The 13,955-nt window shown below is 38.4% G+C and overlaps 1 protein-coding gene and 1 long non-coding RNA gene across 2 annotated transcripts in view; both read left to right on the plus strand.

The window, feature by feature from the left end:
• The window catches only part of OCA2 (OCA2 melanosomal transmembrane protein), a 220,710-nt gene that overhangs the window by 15,945 nt on the left and 190,810 nt on the right, over positions 1 to 13,955 (plus strand). The window contains exon 5 of the mRNA XM_068923152.1: positions 6 to 81. Within this exon, the coding sequence (XP_068779253.1) occupies positions 6 to 81 (76 nt within the window). The remainder of the gene's footprint in view (positions 1 to 5; positions 82 to 13,955) is intronic.
• Positions 1,331 to 9,215, plus strand: LOC138063543 (uncharacterized). The gene is made up of 2 exons (XR_011137082.1): positions 1,331 to 1,421; positions 4,844 to 9,215. It is a non-coding gene; the product is annotated as an uncharacterized lncRNA (long non-coding RNA).

The raw sequence follows: 13,955 nt of genomic DNA on the forward strand, positions 1-13,955 counted from the left end.
AACAGCTGTGCACTTTCTCTCATTTTGGAAGTCTTTATTTTCAAACAGAAGAACAACTTCAAGAATTCTTCAAAAAAGCAGGTAAAATGCAATCTTTCTCTAAGCAATATTTTCTAGAATAGTTTAATGGAGTTGTTTTGAGAGAAGGAGATTTAATACATGCAATATAAAAAAATAACATATTACAAGTTACTCAAACTTTGCAAGTAGTATGGGGTCTCTGGATAGCATTTATATGCACCTGAGCGTTCAGCAGTTTAAAACATCAGTGAGATAGATACCTCAGGTCTTGTTTATAATATTCAGTTGTTCTCTTTGTTACGTTTCCTTTTTACCATTTTATTATCTCAAACACTAAACTTCCCCAGGATATTAAATACTTTTAAAAATTGTTTTAACTTGCTTTAAATTGTAGATTCTTTGGGTACTCAAACTTACTGTGATTTTTAATTATATTTTTTGTCCCTCTTGTTCTATTTATGTGTAAAGAGAGGCAGTTCAGGCTTACTTTTGGGGTTAAGTATTCTACAAAACATAAACCTTTGTTTTTAAAAAGTACGTTTAAGTCTACATATTGAAATAACACACTGATTAACATACAGTGAATACATCTCTAAAGTAAAATGGTTTAATTAAAAATGAGTGCAGAAGTTATATATTCCCATCACTTTTTCTGAAGCGTTTATTTCATGGATTTTACTCATGTTGACTGTTATATGTAACACACTGTTGTGTTTTTTCTCGTCATCTTGCTTGAATACTCTGGCAGAAAGAGAGCAGCTTGCTAGACAAACAATGGATTGGTCTGTTCTGCCTAGTGCTGTATTTGCTGCAGGAGGGAGAGGGTGAAACAGTCCTGTTTCCCAGGAGTCTGGGGTTTTACAAATTAGCTCGAAATATTTGGGCTGGAATGACACTTAAGGCAGTAGATCAGGGATTAGCCTCATGAAGGATGCTACATAATTTTTATGGGGAACATTTATATAATTTTTCGTGAGGGAAAAAAAATCTAGTACTGCAAATAAAACAGATGTTGAAGAGCTGCAACCTTCAAGAAATACGGTTCAGCTGATGGTGAAATCTGTTTATATTTCTCAGTACATCCATTGATGGAAAACGTAATTATCTGCTACCTGAACTCTCACAAAAAAAGGCTGGTCTTCTCACATGCTACCATCAAAATTCCCGGTAGCTTCAAGGGACAATGCCTGAGTTTTTATCCAAAACTTAGCTTTCAGTGCAGACTTTGATCTTTTAACAGGAGGAGGCTAATTTGGACCTCATCTGTATGCTGTTGAATTGTCCATATCCTTTTTTCTGAGTTAAACAGGTCACCATGGGTTAGTCTTAAACGTCACTGGAACAAAGAAGGGAAATCATGGATGGTAGAGTTGCTTAAATTTAGAGCTGAACAGATCCTGGTGAGTTAATGAGAAGATTTGTCTGGGTTATGGGCTTTTCCTACCACTAAATCTAAGAACAGAACTGATTCCTCACTGGAAGCCTTTGGGGAGGCTTTTTGAGTAGAAATGGAGGAAAAATTTAGGCTTTTGGGTATGTGAAACTCATGTTGAGGAATAGAAAAGGAAGAGCAGAGTATCAGTCTGAGGGATTTGCCCATCTTTTTTCATTCAGAGCAAGTGTTAAATAAAGCTAAAGCTTCCTAGGAAGAAGTACTGAGAAATGTAAACTTTTATCCCCTTTTTCATTGATAGAGTAATGAAATGCAAAAGTTGTAAAATGGATTGCCCAGGAAGAGCCTAGTCAGTCCAAGACAATGCAACAATTATTCCTGTAATGTTTCCCAATAACAATAGCAGCACAAATACGAAGAAAAAAACCCCACAGTCTAATGATTTATTTTTTATGACTAGGTGCTTTTGCCAAATCACATTCTTCCTTGAGGATTAACTTTGAACTGCCAATTAAAAGTTATTGCTAAATCCTGTTACAGCAGAAAGCCTTTAGGTTCTTACTGTTAAGATTTGGCCATTATCTGTCTCACAGAATAGATTGAACTGTTTCAGTAAATTGCTTTTGCAGACTAGCCACATAGCCAATAAATACATTTTTTGAAGAAGGGTAACAATAATGGTCAGTTTAGGTTATTTCATTCAATTAAAAACAAAGGAAAAGAAATCTAAAAGTGAGACAAGATCAAATATTGCCACATTGTGTTAATAGTACAATAAAGTTTTTCTATTGGTACAGTGATGAATCAATTTTTTTCTTCCAAAGTTATAAAGCATTATAAAACCATGTCAGGCTGTTATATAAAAGAAAATTACTGATATCTGTGTATATAAGGTTGGATGACCTATGATTTTTGGGCAAAGAAGCTAAAATAGTACTAAAATCCTATTTTCCAACAGAGGCCAATTGTTATGGAAACACACATAGCATTCTGCCTTTCTGTGTCTGTCACTGTTCTGAGTAGGGACAAACGGAGCATTATCTAAGAAACCTTTGTGTGGTAGTGGTTGGCAGATGTTTGCTTGTTTAATGTGGTCACTGTAGGACCATCATACGCTTTAAAATCTGTATGACCAGCTAGGAACAGATCAAACAAGAAAGAGGAATGAACACACTGATATTTTAATTTGCCTGAGAGAAGAAGGAAAATATCTTGTGTTCATTAGAAGAGCTATGTAATGCTGCCAAAACAGTTCATTCACTCTGAGATGTGCAGTACATAAACACTGGATTTGGTCATAAATTAGCATTTTGACTTTCATGTTCTTCTTATTTTCATTCTTAGCCTTTGTCCTAGACCTATGATCTCATGGAAAATATTGGAATTCTTAAGCTCTGCGGGATTATCACTGCACCCAGTAATTTCCTATCAAAATGGGCAGACACAGGGATATCTCTTTAGAAGAAAAAATGGTAGCATGGAATTAAATAAAAGTTACATTCCTGTTTTGAAAACAAATGGATGAACCTGATTCTATGCAGGATAAAACATCTTCTGGTTGATTAATTGATTAATGATTTTTTTTTTTTGGCATGTATTAACTTGTTCTGAGCCCATCTTCATGATGCCCATTGAGGGAACACTTAAACCAGCAGAAAATATTCCGCAGAGTTCAAAGGGTTTAGTTACCAGATATGTGGCATATCAGAGGCCTATACAAAAGACTGAAAATGGTATCAAAGAAGAGTTACGTAATTGGTAACATCAGCCACAGCAGGTAGTTCTCAGGCTCTGGACTTACCTATCAGAGAAAATGTCTTTTAAAAAGGAGCCTCAGTAAGTGCAAAAGATACCTAAACCAAAGGTGATTCAAGTCTTATAAAAGACTCTTATTAGCATAGGACAAGGGTATGGAGACGTCTATCCTCTGCACATTTTCTAATCTGCTTGTCATTTGCCAGCCTCTTTTCCCATCTATATGAGATAAACTTATTTTTTTCTTTGGTCATATGTTACACTTTGGATGCTTGCAATGTCAGCTGGACCTACATTTTAGAGGCCTCATTTTCTGTTCATTGTCTTTTACTCGCTTCCATAAACATACTAAATCTTTTACTCTCTTGGGAGGGCTAATTATTCTTGCATTTGCTTGATCTATGAAATAACCAGTGCACCCTGCGGATGCTACAGTTGAGATCTCTTCTAACCATTTCTCTTCTCTGACATGAACTGTTTATAGCAGAGAACTTCACCTCCTTTACTTGTATTCCTACAATTATTAGTTTAATTTAAAATAGAAAACCCATCTGCTAGATTTCTGCTTTAATTAAATAAAGCATCTTGGCAAGACAAGCCTTATAACATTGTAATTTCAGAACTGCCAACACCATTGATTATTCTTCTTCAGTAGACTGGGCTGAGATCTGTCTGGCTTCTTCGCACAAAGGACAGCACTTAAATGAGTTTTTAAAATGGTGTCTGTTAATTCTGTTCAATTTGTCTTTGTAGCTCTTTGAGGGACACTTGATTTCGTTCCTAGTAAAATTTATTTTACAGAAAGTGCTGCAGAATTTGCAACAGTATGGAGAGGTAACTTAGAAATTTATTTTGATTAAGCTAACCAGACTTCTCTAGGCAAAATTATTTGCCAGGCAGGTGTAATTTATCGTTGGTATTGTTCATACCGTACTGTACTCTGAATATTTTCCTGTTGCATTTAGGAATGTATTCAGGAGAATTTCAGGTTAAGGGGCCTATTTAAAGTAAGAACAGTTTCTAATTGTTTGGCAGCTCTGGCAATATCTTTTCTTTTATCTTTTTCATAGACACAATGCGCCTTTGTAAACCTCTGTTAATCATCTTCTAATTTCCTGATTTAGTAATTAAAAGTTTCTTGATCTATTTCATCAGCAGCAGGGAAAATTCTACCTGGCAGTAGAGAAGGACAGCAGGCTAATTACAGGGTTGTGAATACAAAAACCAATGAAAAAATTGTTACCTAAAGCAAGCCTTGGGATATATGTGGATGATACAGCTGTGTGCCTTTAAGCTAAAGTTCCTGAAAATTGGTGAGGGAAAAGAAAGGAAGAGACACCTTACCATTGCTTCTGTAGAAAATTTGGCAGCAGAACATAACTGCTCACTAACAGACACAAGAAAACTTAGCAGGAGAGCCTTAAAGACCCCCAAACATTTGTCCATACAAAGCTTCCGTCAAGAACCTGCTTTTTTCAACAGTAATCTCAATCTGTTGAAAGCAAGCCTCCCTTAGTTTTTGTGCTGGTGGCCTCTGTTTGATTTTACATCTGCTAATATTGTTTTCAAAATCCACTTTGTTGTGCTTGTATGCTCTAGCTTGATTTACTTTAAAATTTCGTAGTGCACTGAATGGGGCTAACTCAATTTATAAACTGATGTTTCACCCTGCAGATATAATTTCCTGTTCAAAATTGTCTTTCCTGGTGCGTTTCACTAAGAATCTCAGAGGACAGGGGAAGAAATGCTTAAATATATCCCATAATGGACAATTAATCTTTATGTGAGCTGGAGCTTGATGAACTTGCTATTTGTGGATGACTCTTCATGTGATGGCTCAGGACTTTGGAAGAATTCATCAAGATCCAGCTTGAATAATTACATCAGGGTGGATTGTTGCAAGTGTGCAGGAAAATGTAAGGTCTATTCATAACAGCCAACATCCTCATGCAATGGATTTTGCATCCAGCTGCTCCTCAGACTGTCTATGTCTAACCAGGAATGCTTCATTACGGTATGAGGAATTTTACATAACCATCAGGCCAGTCAGCTGAGAAACAGCGTCAGCCAAATGTTCTCACTACTGTCATGTGTGCAAGGGTCTAGTTCTTGCCTGATAGGATTTGCTACAAACATGACAGTCCTGTTTTAAGCAAAAACCCTTCTATACAGACTTGGGTCCACTATATGGTGCAGTTTCAGGTGGTGGCTTGCAGGGATTAGATGAAGGATAAACTTTTCAGAAATGTTTTGATAAAATAAGGACCCATATCAGTTTTGAAAAGTGACTGTATGCATGGATAGGGAGTTTTCCAGTTCTGCCGAGGCCCTTCTAGAAAAAGGAACTCAGAATCTGTGATGTTTCAAAAGCTTTCCCATCTAGTGTTGAGATGAAATAAAGAATTTGGGAATCAGAGGTAGATGAAGACCTCTCCCAGGATAGCCTGGTGGTTGCTTTGATGAACTCTGCTGTGGGAGACCTCCATGCCCATGCTCCCAGGCTCCAGGTTGGGGCCGTGCCCCACAGGCTGCTCTGAGCCCATTCCCTTCTTGGAGCAGGTTCGCATACTCAGGGAGCATCTGGCCTAAAAGCTGGGCTGCTTTGGGTACCAAGCCCCATGTTTGAAAAACTTACTTGTATGTTTAATCCACCCGGAAGACTAAGCACACTTCCATCAACAGTGAGGGGGACAAGTTCAAAACAAGCAACAGGAGACACCTTGCATGGCAGATGTCTGAGCAATGGAGCTCTTTGCAACAGGAAGTTGCAACTGTTTCACATTTTCAAGGGTTCAAAAAGTGACTGGGAAAATTCATGCCGTAGAAGTCCAGCAAGAATTGTGGAAAACAAAGCTACTATTGCTAATTCAGGACATCCATGAGTTGCAAAATGCTGGAGACTGGGGAGGACAGGATATGGGACTTGGCAACAAGGGATTGTAGGGCTGCCTTAACCTGGAATGGCTTGTCTTTAAATAGATCCTTGGATGTTTGTGAGCGGAGTTGCTGAGCTGTGGCTTAACTTTCCCGCATCCTGCACATACTAATGTGATCGCATACGCTAATGACAGTTATATGAACAAACACACACATTTTGTGCTTTATATACACTTCTTTTATATTCTTGATTTCAACTGAGAAAATGAATGAAATGAGCATTTCTTGCCTCATTATATGTTATTTTTTATGTTATATACTGTTTTATTAGACGGTAAACTTTTCATTATTTATTTATATTTGGACAGTGGCTAGCATATTATGTTTGTGTCTACCTCTGAACAATTTTCCTAGCTGAGTGAAAGTGAAAAACAGAAAACAAAAGGAGGTTACAACAAGTAAATGTGAATGTAGTGTGAAAGAAGCAGCATCTTTGAAAAAGTAGATGCAACAGGCATATACACATAACACATATACACATTTACAGCTGGAAGTTTTATTTACTGTAAGAATTTAAGGAATGATACTCCCTATTTGTGTTATTTGCTGACCCCTGATGTATTAACATTTCATACAGGGAGACTGTTACAGAACACTTCTTTTCTCCTGAGCATTTTACAGTTCTGTAACATTTTTCTTCTTAGGAGAGCTGAATAATTTCAGTGAATGAAACAATCTTTTATATCAACAGTTAGTCTAATGGCTTTTAAACACTATGTGGTAACGAATTTTCTTTTTTCCCTCACATTTTCTGTGCATCTTTTTTGCTAGCCCCCCAGAACCACTAGGTGGTGAACTTTTTCGTGTCATCCACATCAGGAGGACTACACAATGAATTAAAACAGTTGCATGAGTCAGGAACATCCACTGCACCCCGTAAAGGCACGCTGCATGAAGAGCGACGTGCGTACAAACAGCTGCCAAGGGTCCCCACCTTGTAAGTAAGGAGCAGGGCAAGAGGCTGCCTGGAGAGTCAAGGCTGCATTGCTGAGCATGCAGCTGCCCAAGCACCGTCCTATTGACCAAACTGAGCTCCCCTTGGGCCCAGAGGTCCGTTTTAGCAGCTTCCCAAGGAGAGGCAAGGGCTCAGATATTTCTGGGTCAGAAAAAGAGCAGAGTTGAAGTAAGGAGCACACAACTAAGTGCCTTTCTGGTATGTCCTAGTAGAAGGCATTTATTTCTGCAGGTTTCTGACCTGCTCCTTTGCCTGCTGGCCTGGCAGGGAGGCTGTGGGCACTCCCTCCTGTCGCCCCTGTTTCATCCCCTTCCCTCCTTCCACCTGGAACTGGTGTCACGAGGAGGAAAGAGCTGGAGGCATCCCGTTAGTTACAGGGGCTGGCAGGGGAGAGAGTAGAGTTGCTCCTTCTCCTCCCTTGGAAGGTGTTTTTTGAGAGTCTTTTGCTCTTATTGTTGGAAAATCTGATTAAGATATAGGATCTGGCTAAACTTGGTATCGTCATCCTGAATGTGTAAAGAGCTATTTGCATTTTGTGCATCTCTCAGCCAATGCACTCTCTCCATCTATATAGAAGCTCTGAAGACAGATATTTATTATCTTTTTATTGTTATTAAAAAAGAAAAGAAGATAGTCTGAACACAGTACCTTTCATACATGTTAAGGGCTGCCAAAGCATGTAGAGTGTGATTATAGAGTCCTATTTTGTTGCTGAAGCGGCTCTATAAATAAGTGTTCAGTGAAAATTGTCAGCAGAAGTTTTCCTTTTTAAGCTTGAAAATGTACAAAAAACCTCAATAACTAGAAGGTTGCTTTGTCCTAAGCCTCCTAAAAGTTTTATAAATCCAGAAGAAGCAGATTACTAAAAGGATTTTTAAAACAACTTCTTCTACTGTGATAACCGCTTTTGTTTTCCCTGTTTTTAACCAAAGATCTCCAAAGCCAAGTTTTAAAAACAAATTTCACTTGATACTGACATTAAGTTATTTGCTGAGCTGGAAAATTAACCCTAAGTGATTGTGAGCTTATGGATTGAAGGGAAATTTGTGCCGTTAGGCTTTCATAGAATTTGGAGTCCAGGGGGATTCTCTACTCCAGCTTGCTGTGTGTCGCAGAATTTCACCTTTTAGCCAAGTGTTGGACTGCGCGGTATGCCTTGACTAAGTAGATGTTTCAGTGAGATCTCTAGTCTAGAAGACATTGCCAGGCTGCTGTCCTCAGTAGTTTGTTTCAGTAGCTAATCAATGTGACTACTGTTAAAAAAAAAAAAAAAATCTGTAACAAGAGTGCCATACTTCCTGCTTGAATTTATCTGGCTTCAGCTCTCAGCCATCAGTTCTTGTTATGCCTTTTCCACTAAGTTAAAGAGCTTTTTAGTACTGTACATTTTCTCTCTGTGAAGGTGAGATAGTAACTGAGCCACCACTCCACCTTCTTTCAAAAAATGGGACAGATAGATAGAAACTCTCTCTCACTTTAAGGCATTTCTCCAGCCCTTGAATTACTTTCAAAACACTTTTTCTGCACTCTCTCAAGTTTCTCCAATTTCTTTTTCAAAATGGGAGCCCCAGTGCTGCACACAGTTACTTAGTGGGTAACAAATTCTAACACAGGAATAAATCAACAGTCTCGATTCCTTCGTGCTATTTGGCCTTCAAGGATTACATTTGTCCTTCTTCTACATCGCGGTGAGGAACGCAGGCTGAGTTCTTGGGCTGCTAAATGCCAGAGCATTTTGCAAGGCCATTCTATAAATATTTCACATTATTTCACATTCTATAAATAGGCTACACTCCTTTTTACTAGACATAGTATTTGCATATGTCTGTATGTAGAGATACTTGGTCCGAATGGGCTCAGATTGCTCTGTGTGACTGCTGTAAAACCAGTTTATAATAATAACAAATTCAAATGGCAATGCTACCCATTAAACAAAGGGTATCTCATTAACTCTGGGACACATAACCCCAAGCTAAGGTATCTGTATTTTCAAAGTGAAACGTCTCACAGCAGTTGGAAGCAATGTAATACTTCTGGCTATACAACCGTTACTGTTTTTCCTTACATTTTGAAAGGAACAAACTTGCGTGTTCCTTTAAAAATGCTTTATATATGTTTATTAGTAATTCACAGATTACAGACACTTTGTCCTCTCTTTGAGTGAATTGATTTTCTTTAACCGCTTATTCTGTGCTGCAGAAGTCAGTCCAGAGGTCCAATTTTTTGGCTCCAATGAAACAGAAACAACTGATCTTTTTAGCAAAAAGATTATTCTGCATCTGCCCACAGACTGCTATCAAGTCCCATAAATCAGGAAAAATGTTTAGCTTATTGAATGTAACACATTTCAAAAACACTTGCAAAAAGTTTCAGTGAAGCGTCAAAGCTTTCAGTTTGTTTCAGAAGTTTGAAAGTTTTTTTGTTTCAGACATTTGAAACTTCACTTTTCAGTGAAATTTCAAAAATTCAAACATTTTCAAAAGGTTTCAAGCAATGATCACTTTCAAAAAAGTTAAAAGGAGTAAACATAACTATTTTGGGGCTTTTCTAAGCAATAAATTAATTGAACTACAACTTTCAGCCCCAGAGAGACTTGATTTACTTTCCAATAATTGCTGTTTAGCTTTAAAATACAAATTAAATGGATGTCAGAGAAAGCTAATAGTTTAGAATTTTTAGATGCTGTGTTAACTCAGAGTTATTTCTACTATGAGGTAACTTTTGTGAACTATGATGAATGAAAAGAAGAATTTTTTATCTAATAATTATCTATAATCTAACAATTATCTTGTATGAAGCAAAAGAAACAAATGTCTGCAATCTGATGTGAAATTCATACACATTTTTGAATAATATGTCTCTTGAAGTATGATTAAATTAAAGACTTTGGGATGTACAAAATTATCCAGTCACTGTCTTCCACTTTCTTATGACTGCTAAGAGAAGATTTACATTATATTGATGTAATTATATTGGAGTAAAGAAAACTCTATATTACAGCAAAAGTGCTGCAAAGTTTAGATAGGTCAGATCATGTCTTTGAAGACAATAGTCCTTATTCCCACCTACCCTAACATACATTTACGCTGCTTTGACTGTGCAAAGGGGATTTTAGAGAAAGCGCAAATGTATCTTGCTCTAGCTTTGTGGCGGGGAGACAAGCCATCAGTGTGTGTGTCAGGCCCAACATTGTTATCTCTTCTCCCTTCCTTATTTGTGCCTGTATCCCACAATGTGAATGAGGTGTCACCTCCTGAATGTGATGGTAGGTGCTAGAAGCACAAGGGCTGCCAGTTGTCAAGCAATAAAAAAAGACAGTTTCTTCCAGCGCTCTGTTGAACTGTATGATTGGCAAATGGTATTTTTAAAGGGTTAATTTTAAATAGGGACCTCTAAAAGGAAAAGGTGATGATGAAGGGCTAGAGATGAAACAAAACACTAAAGGCGCTGCTTGGGGGTTGCTGAGCTCCTCCTTACCAGCCCTGAAGTATGCATCCTCCTCCGCACTTTTCAAAAGCTCAGAGCCGTCCGTGCCCGTGGGGCCTGTCCTGAATGTAAGGTCAGCTATATATTGCTCAGGGCAATGCTCTCTCCTTCCGAGTGGGGTGTCTCACATGGTCGAGAAAGGCAGCCTTTCTTTCCCCAGCCAGCGTGCTGCATTGCACAACAGCCAGATTCGTGGTGGGAAGTTTTCGCTTCCATTTGAGCGAGTAGAGACTAAAAACTTCAAATGAGAATAAAGAGAGAAAGGAAAAGGTGGATGCACATCTCCCTCTCTCCTCTGTTTAACCTTCACAGTGTTACTGTATTGCTCTGTTGGTCAATGGTGAGTTTTTGATTGTGTAAGGCTGTCATGTCACGTTGGACTTAACGTCTGAAAGCCAAAAGTACTAAAGGGAATGGAGGATCATGTGGCTACTCTTCCAGCCAAGTTTCCTCAGATCTTTAAGCAGCTGCTTCAGAAATGCATTCTTGCTTCAGACCTTCTGCAGACTTGGAGGGCACAGCGTTTCTCAGGATTCACAGAGGGCCTCGCTAATGACTCTTTTGTGCAATGAACTTTCTGCGTAGGAATGTACTATCTTAAATGAATGTCAATGAGTGAAATCACTCGTCAAAGGTGGTTTGTTTAAGATAATCTAAAGAAAAAGGCCACCTCCAGGCCCTCTTTCTGTGAAACGTGTTCAGGGGTTATAGCATCTCTTCATTAATGGCCTTTACCTGAGGTCGCATACTTAAGAGGACTTTAAGGTTTAGAACAAGCTATTTTTTATTTGTATGTGCAACAGTCAGAATACTTATTCTTAGCAATTGTTACCACATTTTAAGGAAACCCAGGTTTAGTTCTGGGGCATCCTTCCACTGCTAGTTGTCTGTTTGCTTCCAGTATTGAAAGTATGGAGGGCATAACAGGCAAATGATAAAAAGAACACTACTGGAAACGCTTTCCTTTGTGTTTTGGAAGCCATTTTCCAGAAAGTTAAAGCAATAAAAAGCTATCCTTGATGGTGCTAGACTTTCTGGTTACAGAGACACATTTCTGCCTTCCACTATTTCTTCACTTCTTCTAACTGCTTAACTTTTAGAGTTGGAACAAAACTTAGCTGAATGCAACAGGAATAAATGAAAGCCTTCAGAGTCCCAGGAGACAACATACCTCTCACTGTGTTTTTTTTGCTTGTTAGAAAGAGGAAATGCCATGTAGTTTGCCTGAGTCTTTTTCTGGAACTACTGTGCATAGTCTGAACATTTTGCTGAGAAAACTGGGTAACTGTTATTGCTGTAGTTCACTTCCCCAGTGCCTTCTGCCTCAGAATCTCAAAATAAATTAAGCTTTGCTGAGAGAAACCTACTGGCTAGATATTATTTAGCAGACAAGGCACTTCTTACCCCGAGATGAACTTAGGTGCGTAGCAAAGCAGGGAACAGCAATCCAGTTTCTTGTCCCCAGCTCTGGGGCAGCTGCTAGGCTGAGACTTTACACTTTCCTCAGCTTAAAGCATTTCTTGGTTACTGGAGCAGTTAAGTTGCTTGATCAGTTTGGAGATATTTTGCTGTTCCTTTTTTTTTGTAGTAGGAAAAACCTGTTTCTGTATTGTATTTGAAATGTCTTCTTCCCAAGGCTAACTAATTAAAATCATTTACGACCACTCCCACTTAGAGGAAAAGAGTGTCCACCATGGGTGAGGGAGGAGGAAACATGCCATCCACTGTGTTGCTCATGGAGTAGTTCTAGAAAATGTAAATGCACAGCTAATGCACCAGCCCCACCTTTCCTATTCATAGACCTTTCCCTCTGCAGTGGGTCCGGGCAGGCGTCTCTGATATCCTTCCCTTGATGCCTTCCCTCTGTGTGTGCAAGTAGGGCTAGCTTTACCAGCATGGTAAAGTGCTGGTCCCTCTGTGTGATCTTAACCTGCTGGCTCTGAGCGTGCATCCTTCACCCTTCTTCTCAGGGTTATTGAGTTGGGCAGCTTCTATTGGGTAACCAAATATCCCTGGCAAACTAAGCATGTTAAGCCTCTGTTTTACATCTTTGAAGGGCTTTATCCAAAGTCCAGTGAAGACAGTGGAAGGACTCTCGCTAGCCTTAGCGCATTTTGGATGAAGCCCCAGGGCTTCAGGAAGCAAGCTCACATTCCATACATTTTATCTTGGATTTGGATTTTCATAAGCTTTAACGCTCTAGAAAGCTGCCAGCTTCACAAATCTACATCCCATAGCTTGTTCTTTCAGCCTCTTGGTTTTGTAAGAATGCTTTAAAGCTGAGACAGAAATTAATGAATTTGCTATGACTATAACATGAACCAGTGACATTAATAACATGGAAACACCAGTTTTCATTGACAGTGCTGCGTTTCCTTCTAGTGCGTAATAGCTTGCATCTAAGAAGTATGAATACACAGAAAAGCAGGCTCAGTTTCAACTTGAGGCTAGCAAAAAACTGTGAGCAGCAGTAGAGTGCTAATGCAGTGTCCAATTTCCACAAAAATAAGTTTGAAATGTGGCTGTATTTTTTTTTTCACCTTTGTTTACTCATGTATGATTGACCAATTTTAAATTCATGCAAGAACAGCTTATTAGAATAGCACTGATATTTCTAATCCAAACTCAGGCTCATTAGCTCAACAAGGTCTGATCCACTCCCGGCTGAAATCAAAAGCAAAATTTTGATAGGAACAGAACCAAATCCCGTGGCTGTCTGGAAAGAAGAATAAGTACTAGCGATGCCTGAAATCAGTACAGCTACATTCATTTACAGTAGTAAGTGCCTGGCTCCTAGAATTCTTGCTGTTTGCCCTAACTTTCTCAGAAGAATAACATTTTAGCATTCTTTGCTTTGTAAGATAGGAAAAAAAATTGTCCTGTGGAGATGTTTGATTTCTGAATACACCCATGAAGCCATTTAGTAAAGGAAGAAAACAATTTTTTAAGTTTTTAAAATAAAAATATGCATTTTTCTAAAAAAAAAGTAAACAAAACACCGAACTTCTGAGCATTGAATATTGAAGTGGATGTATACCAAATCTAGCATCCTCAGTATCCCCTCTTGGATTCAATTATTTTGGATGCATTATGGTCAATGCCAGCAAATCATGTATTGATTATTTTTACCTGCATTGAAGTAAAAATTCCAGCCATATAAGCGGTGTATTGTGATGAAAAATTTACATTCATTTTGAAAAATAATATCGTATATAGTACACTGCTTGCTTTGTCAGATGAAATAGTTGCTCTGTGACAAAGCACAGATATTAGGACAGATATTAGGACAAAGAGACTCACTAAAAACCGTAAGTCTATGTCATTGCTACCTCCATTTGCACTTGGGTTCTATAGGAAAAGATCTATTTTATTTTGCTTGGCCGCATATTTCGAATGAAGGAAAATCCA

This window comes from Struthio camelus, chromosome 1, assembly GCF_040807025.1.
Source record: "Struthio camelus isolate bStrCam1 chromosome 1, bStrCam1.hap1, whole genome shotgun sequence".
Taxonomy (NCBI): Eukaryota; Metazoa; Chordata; class Aves; order Struthioniformes; family Struthionidae; genus Struthio; species Struthio camelus.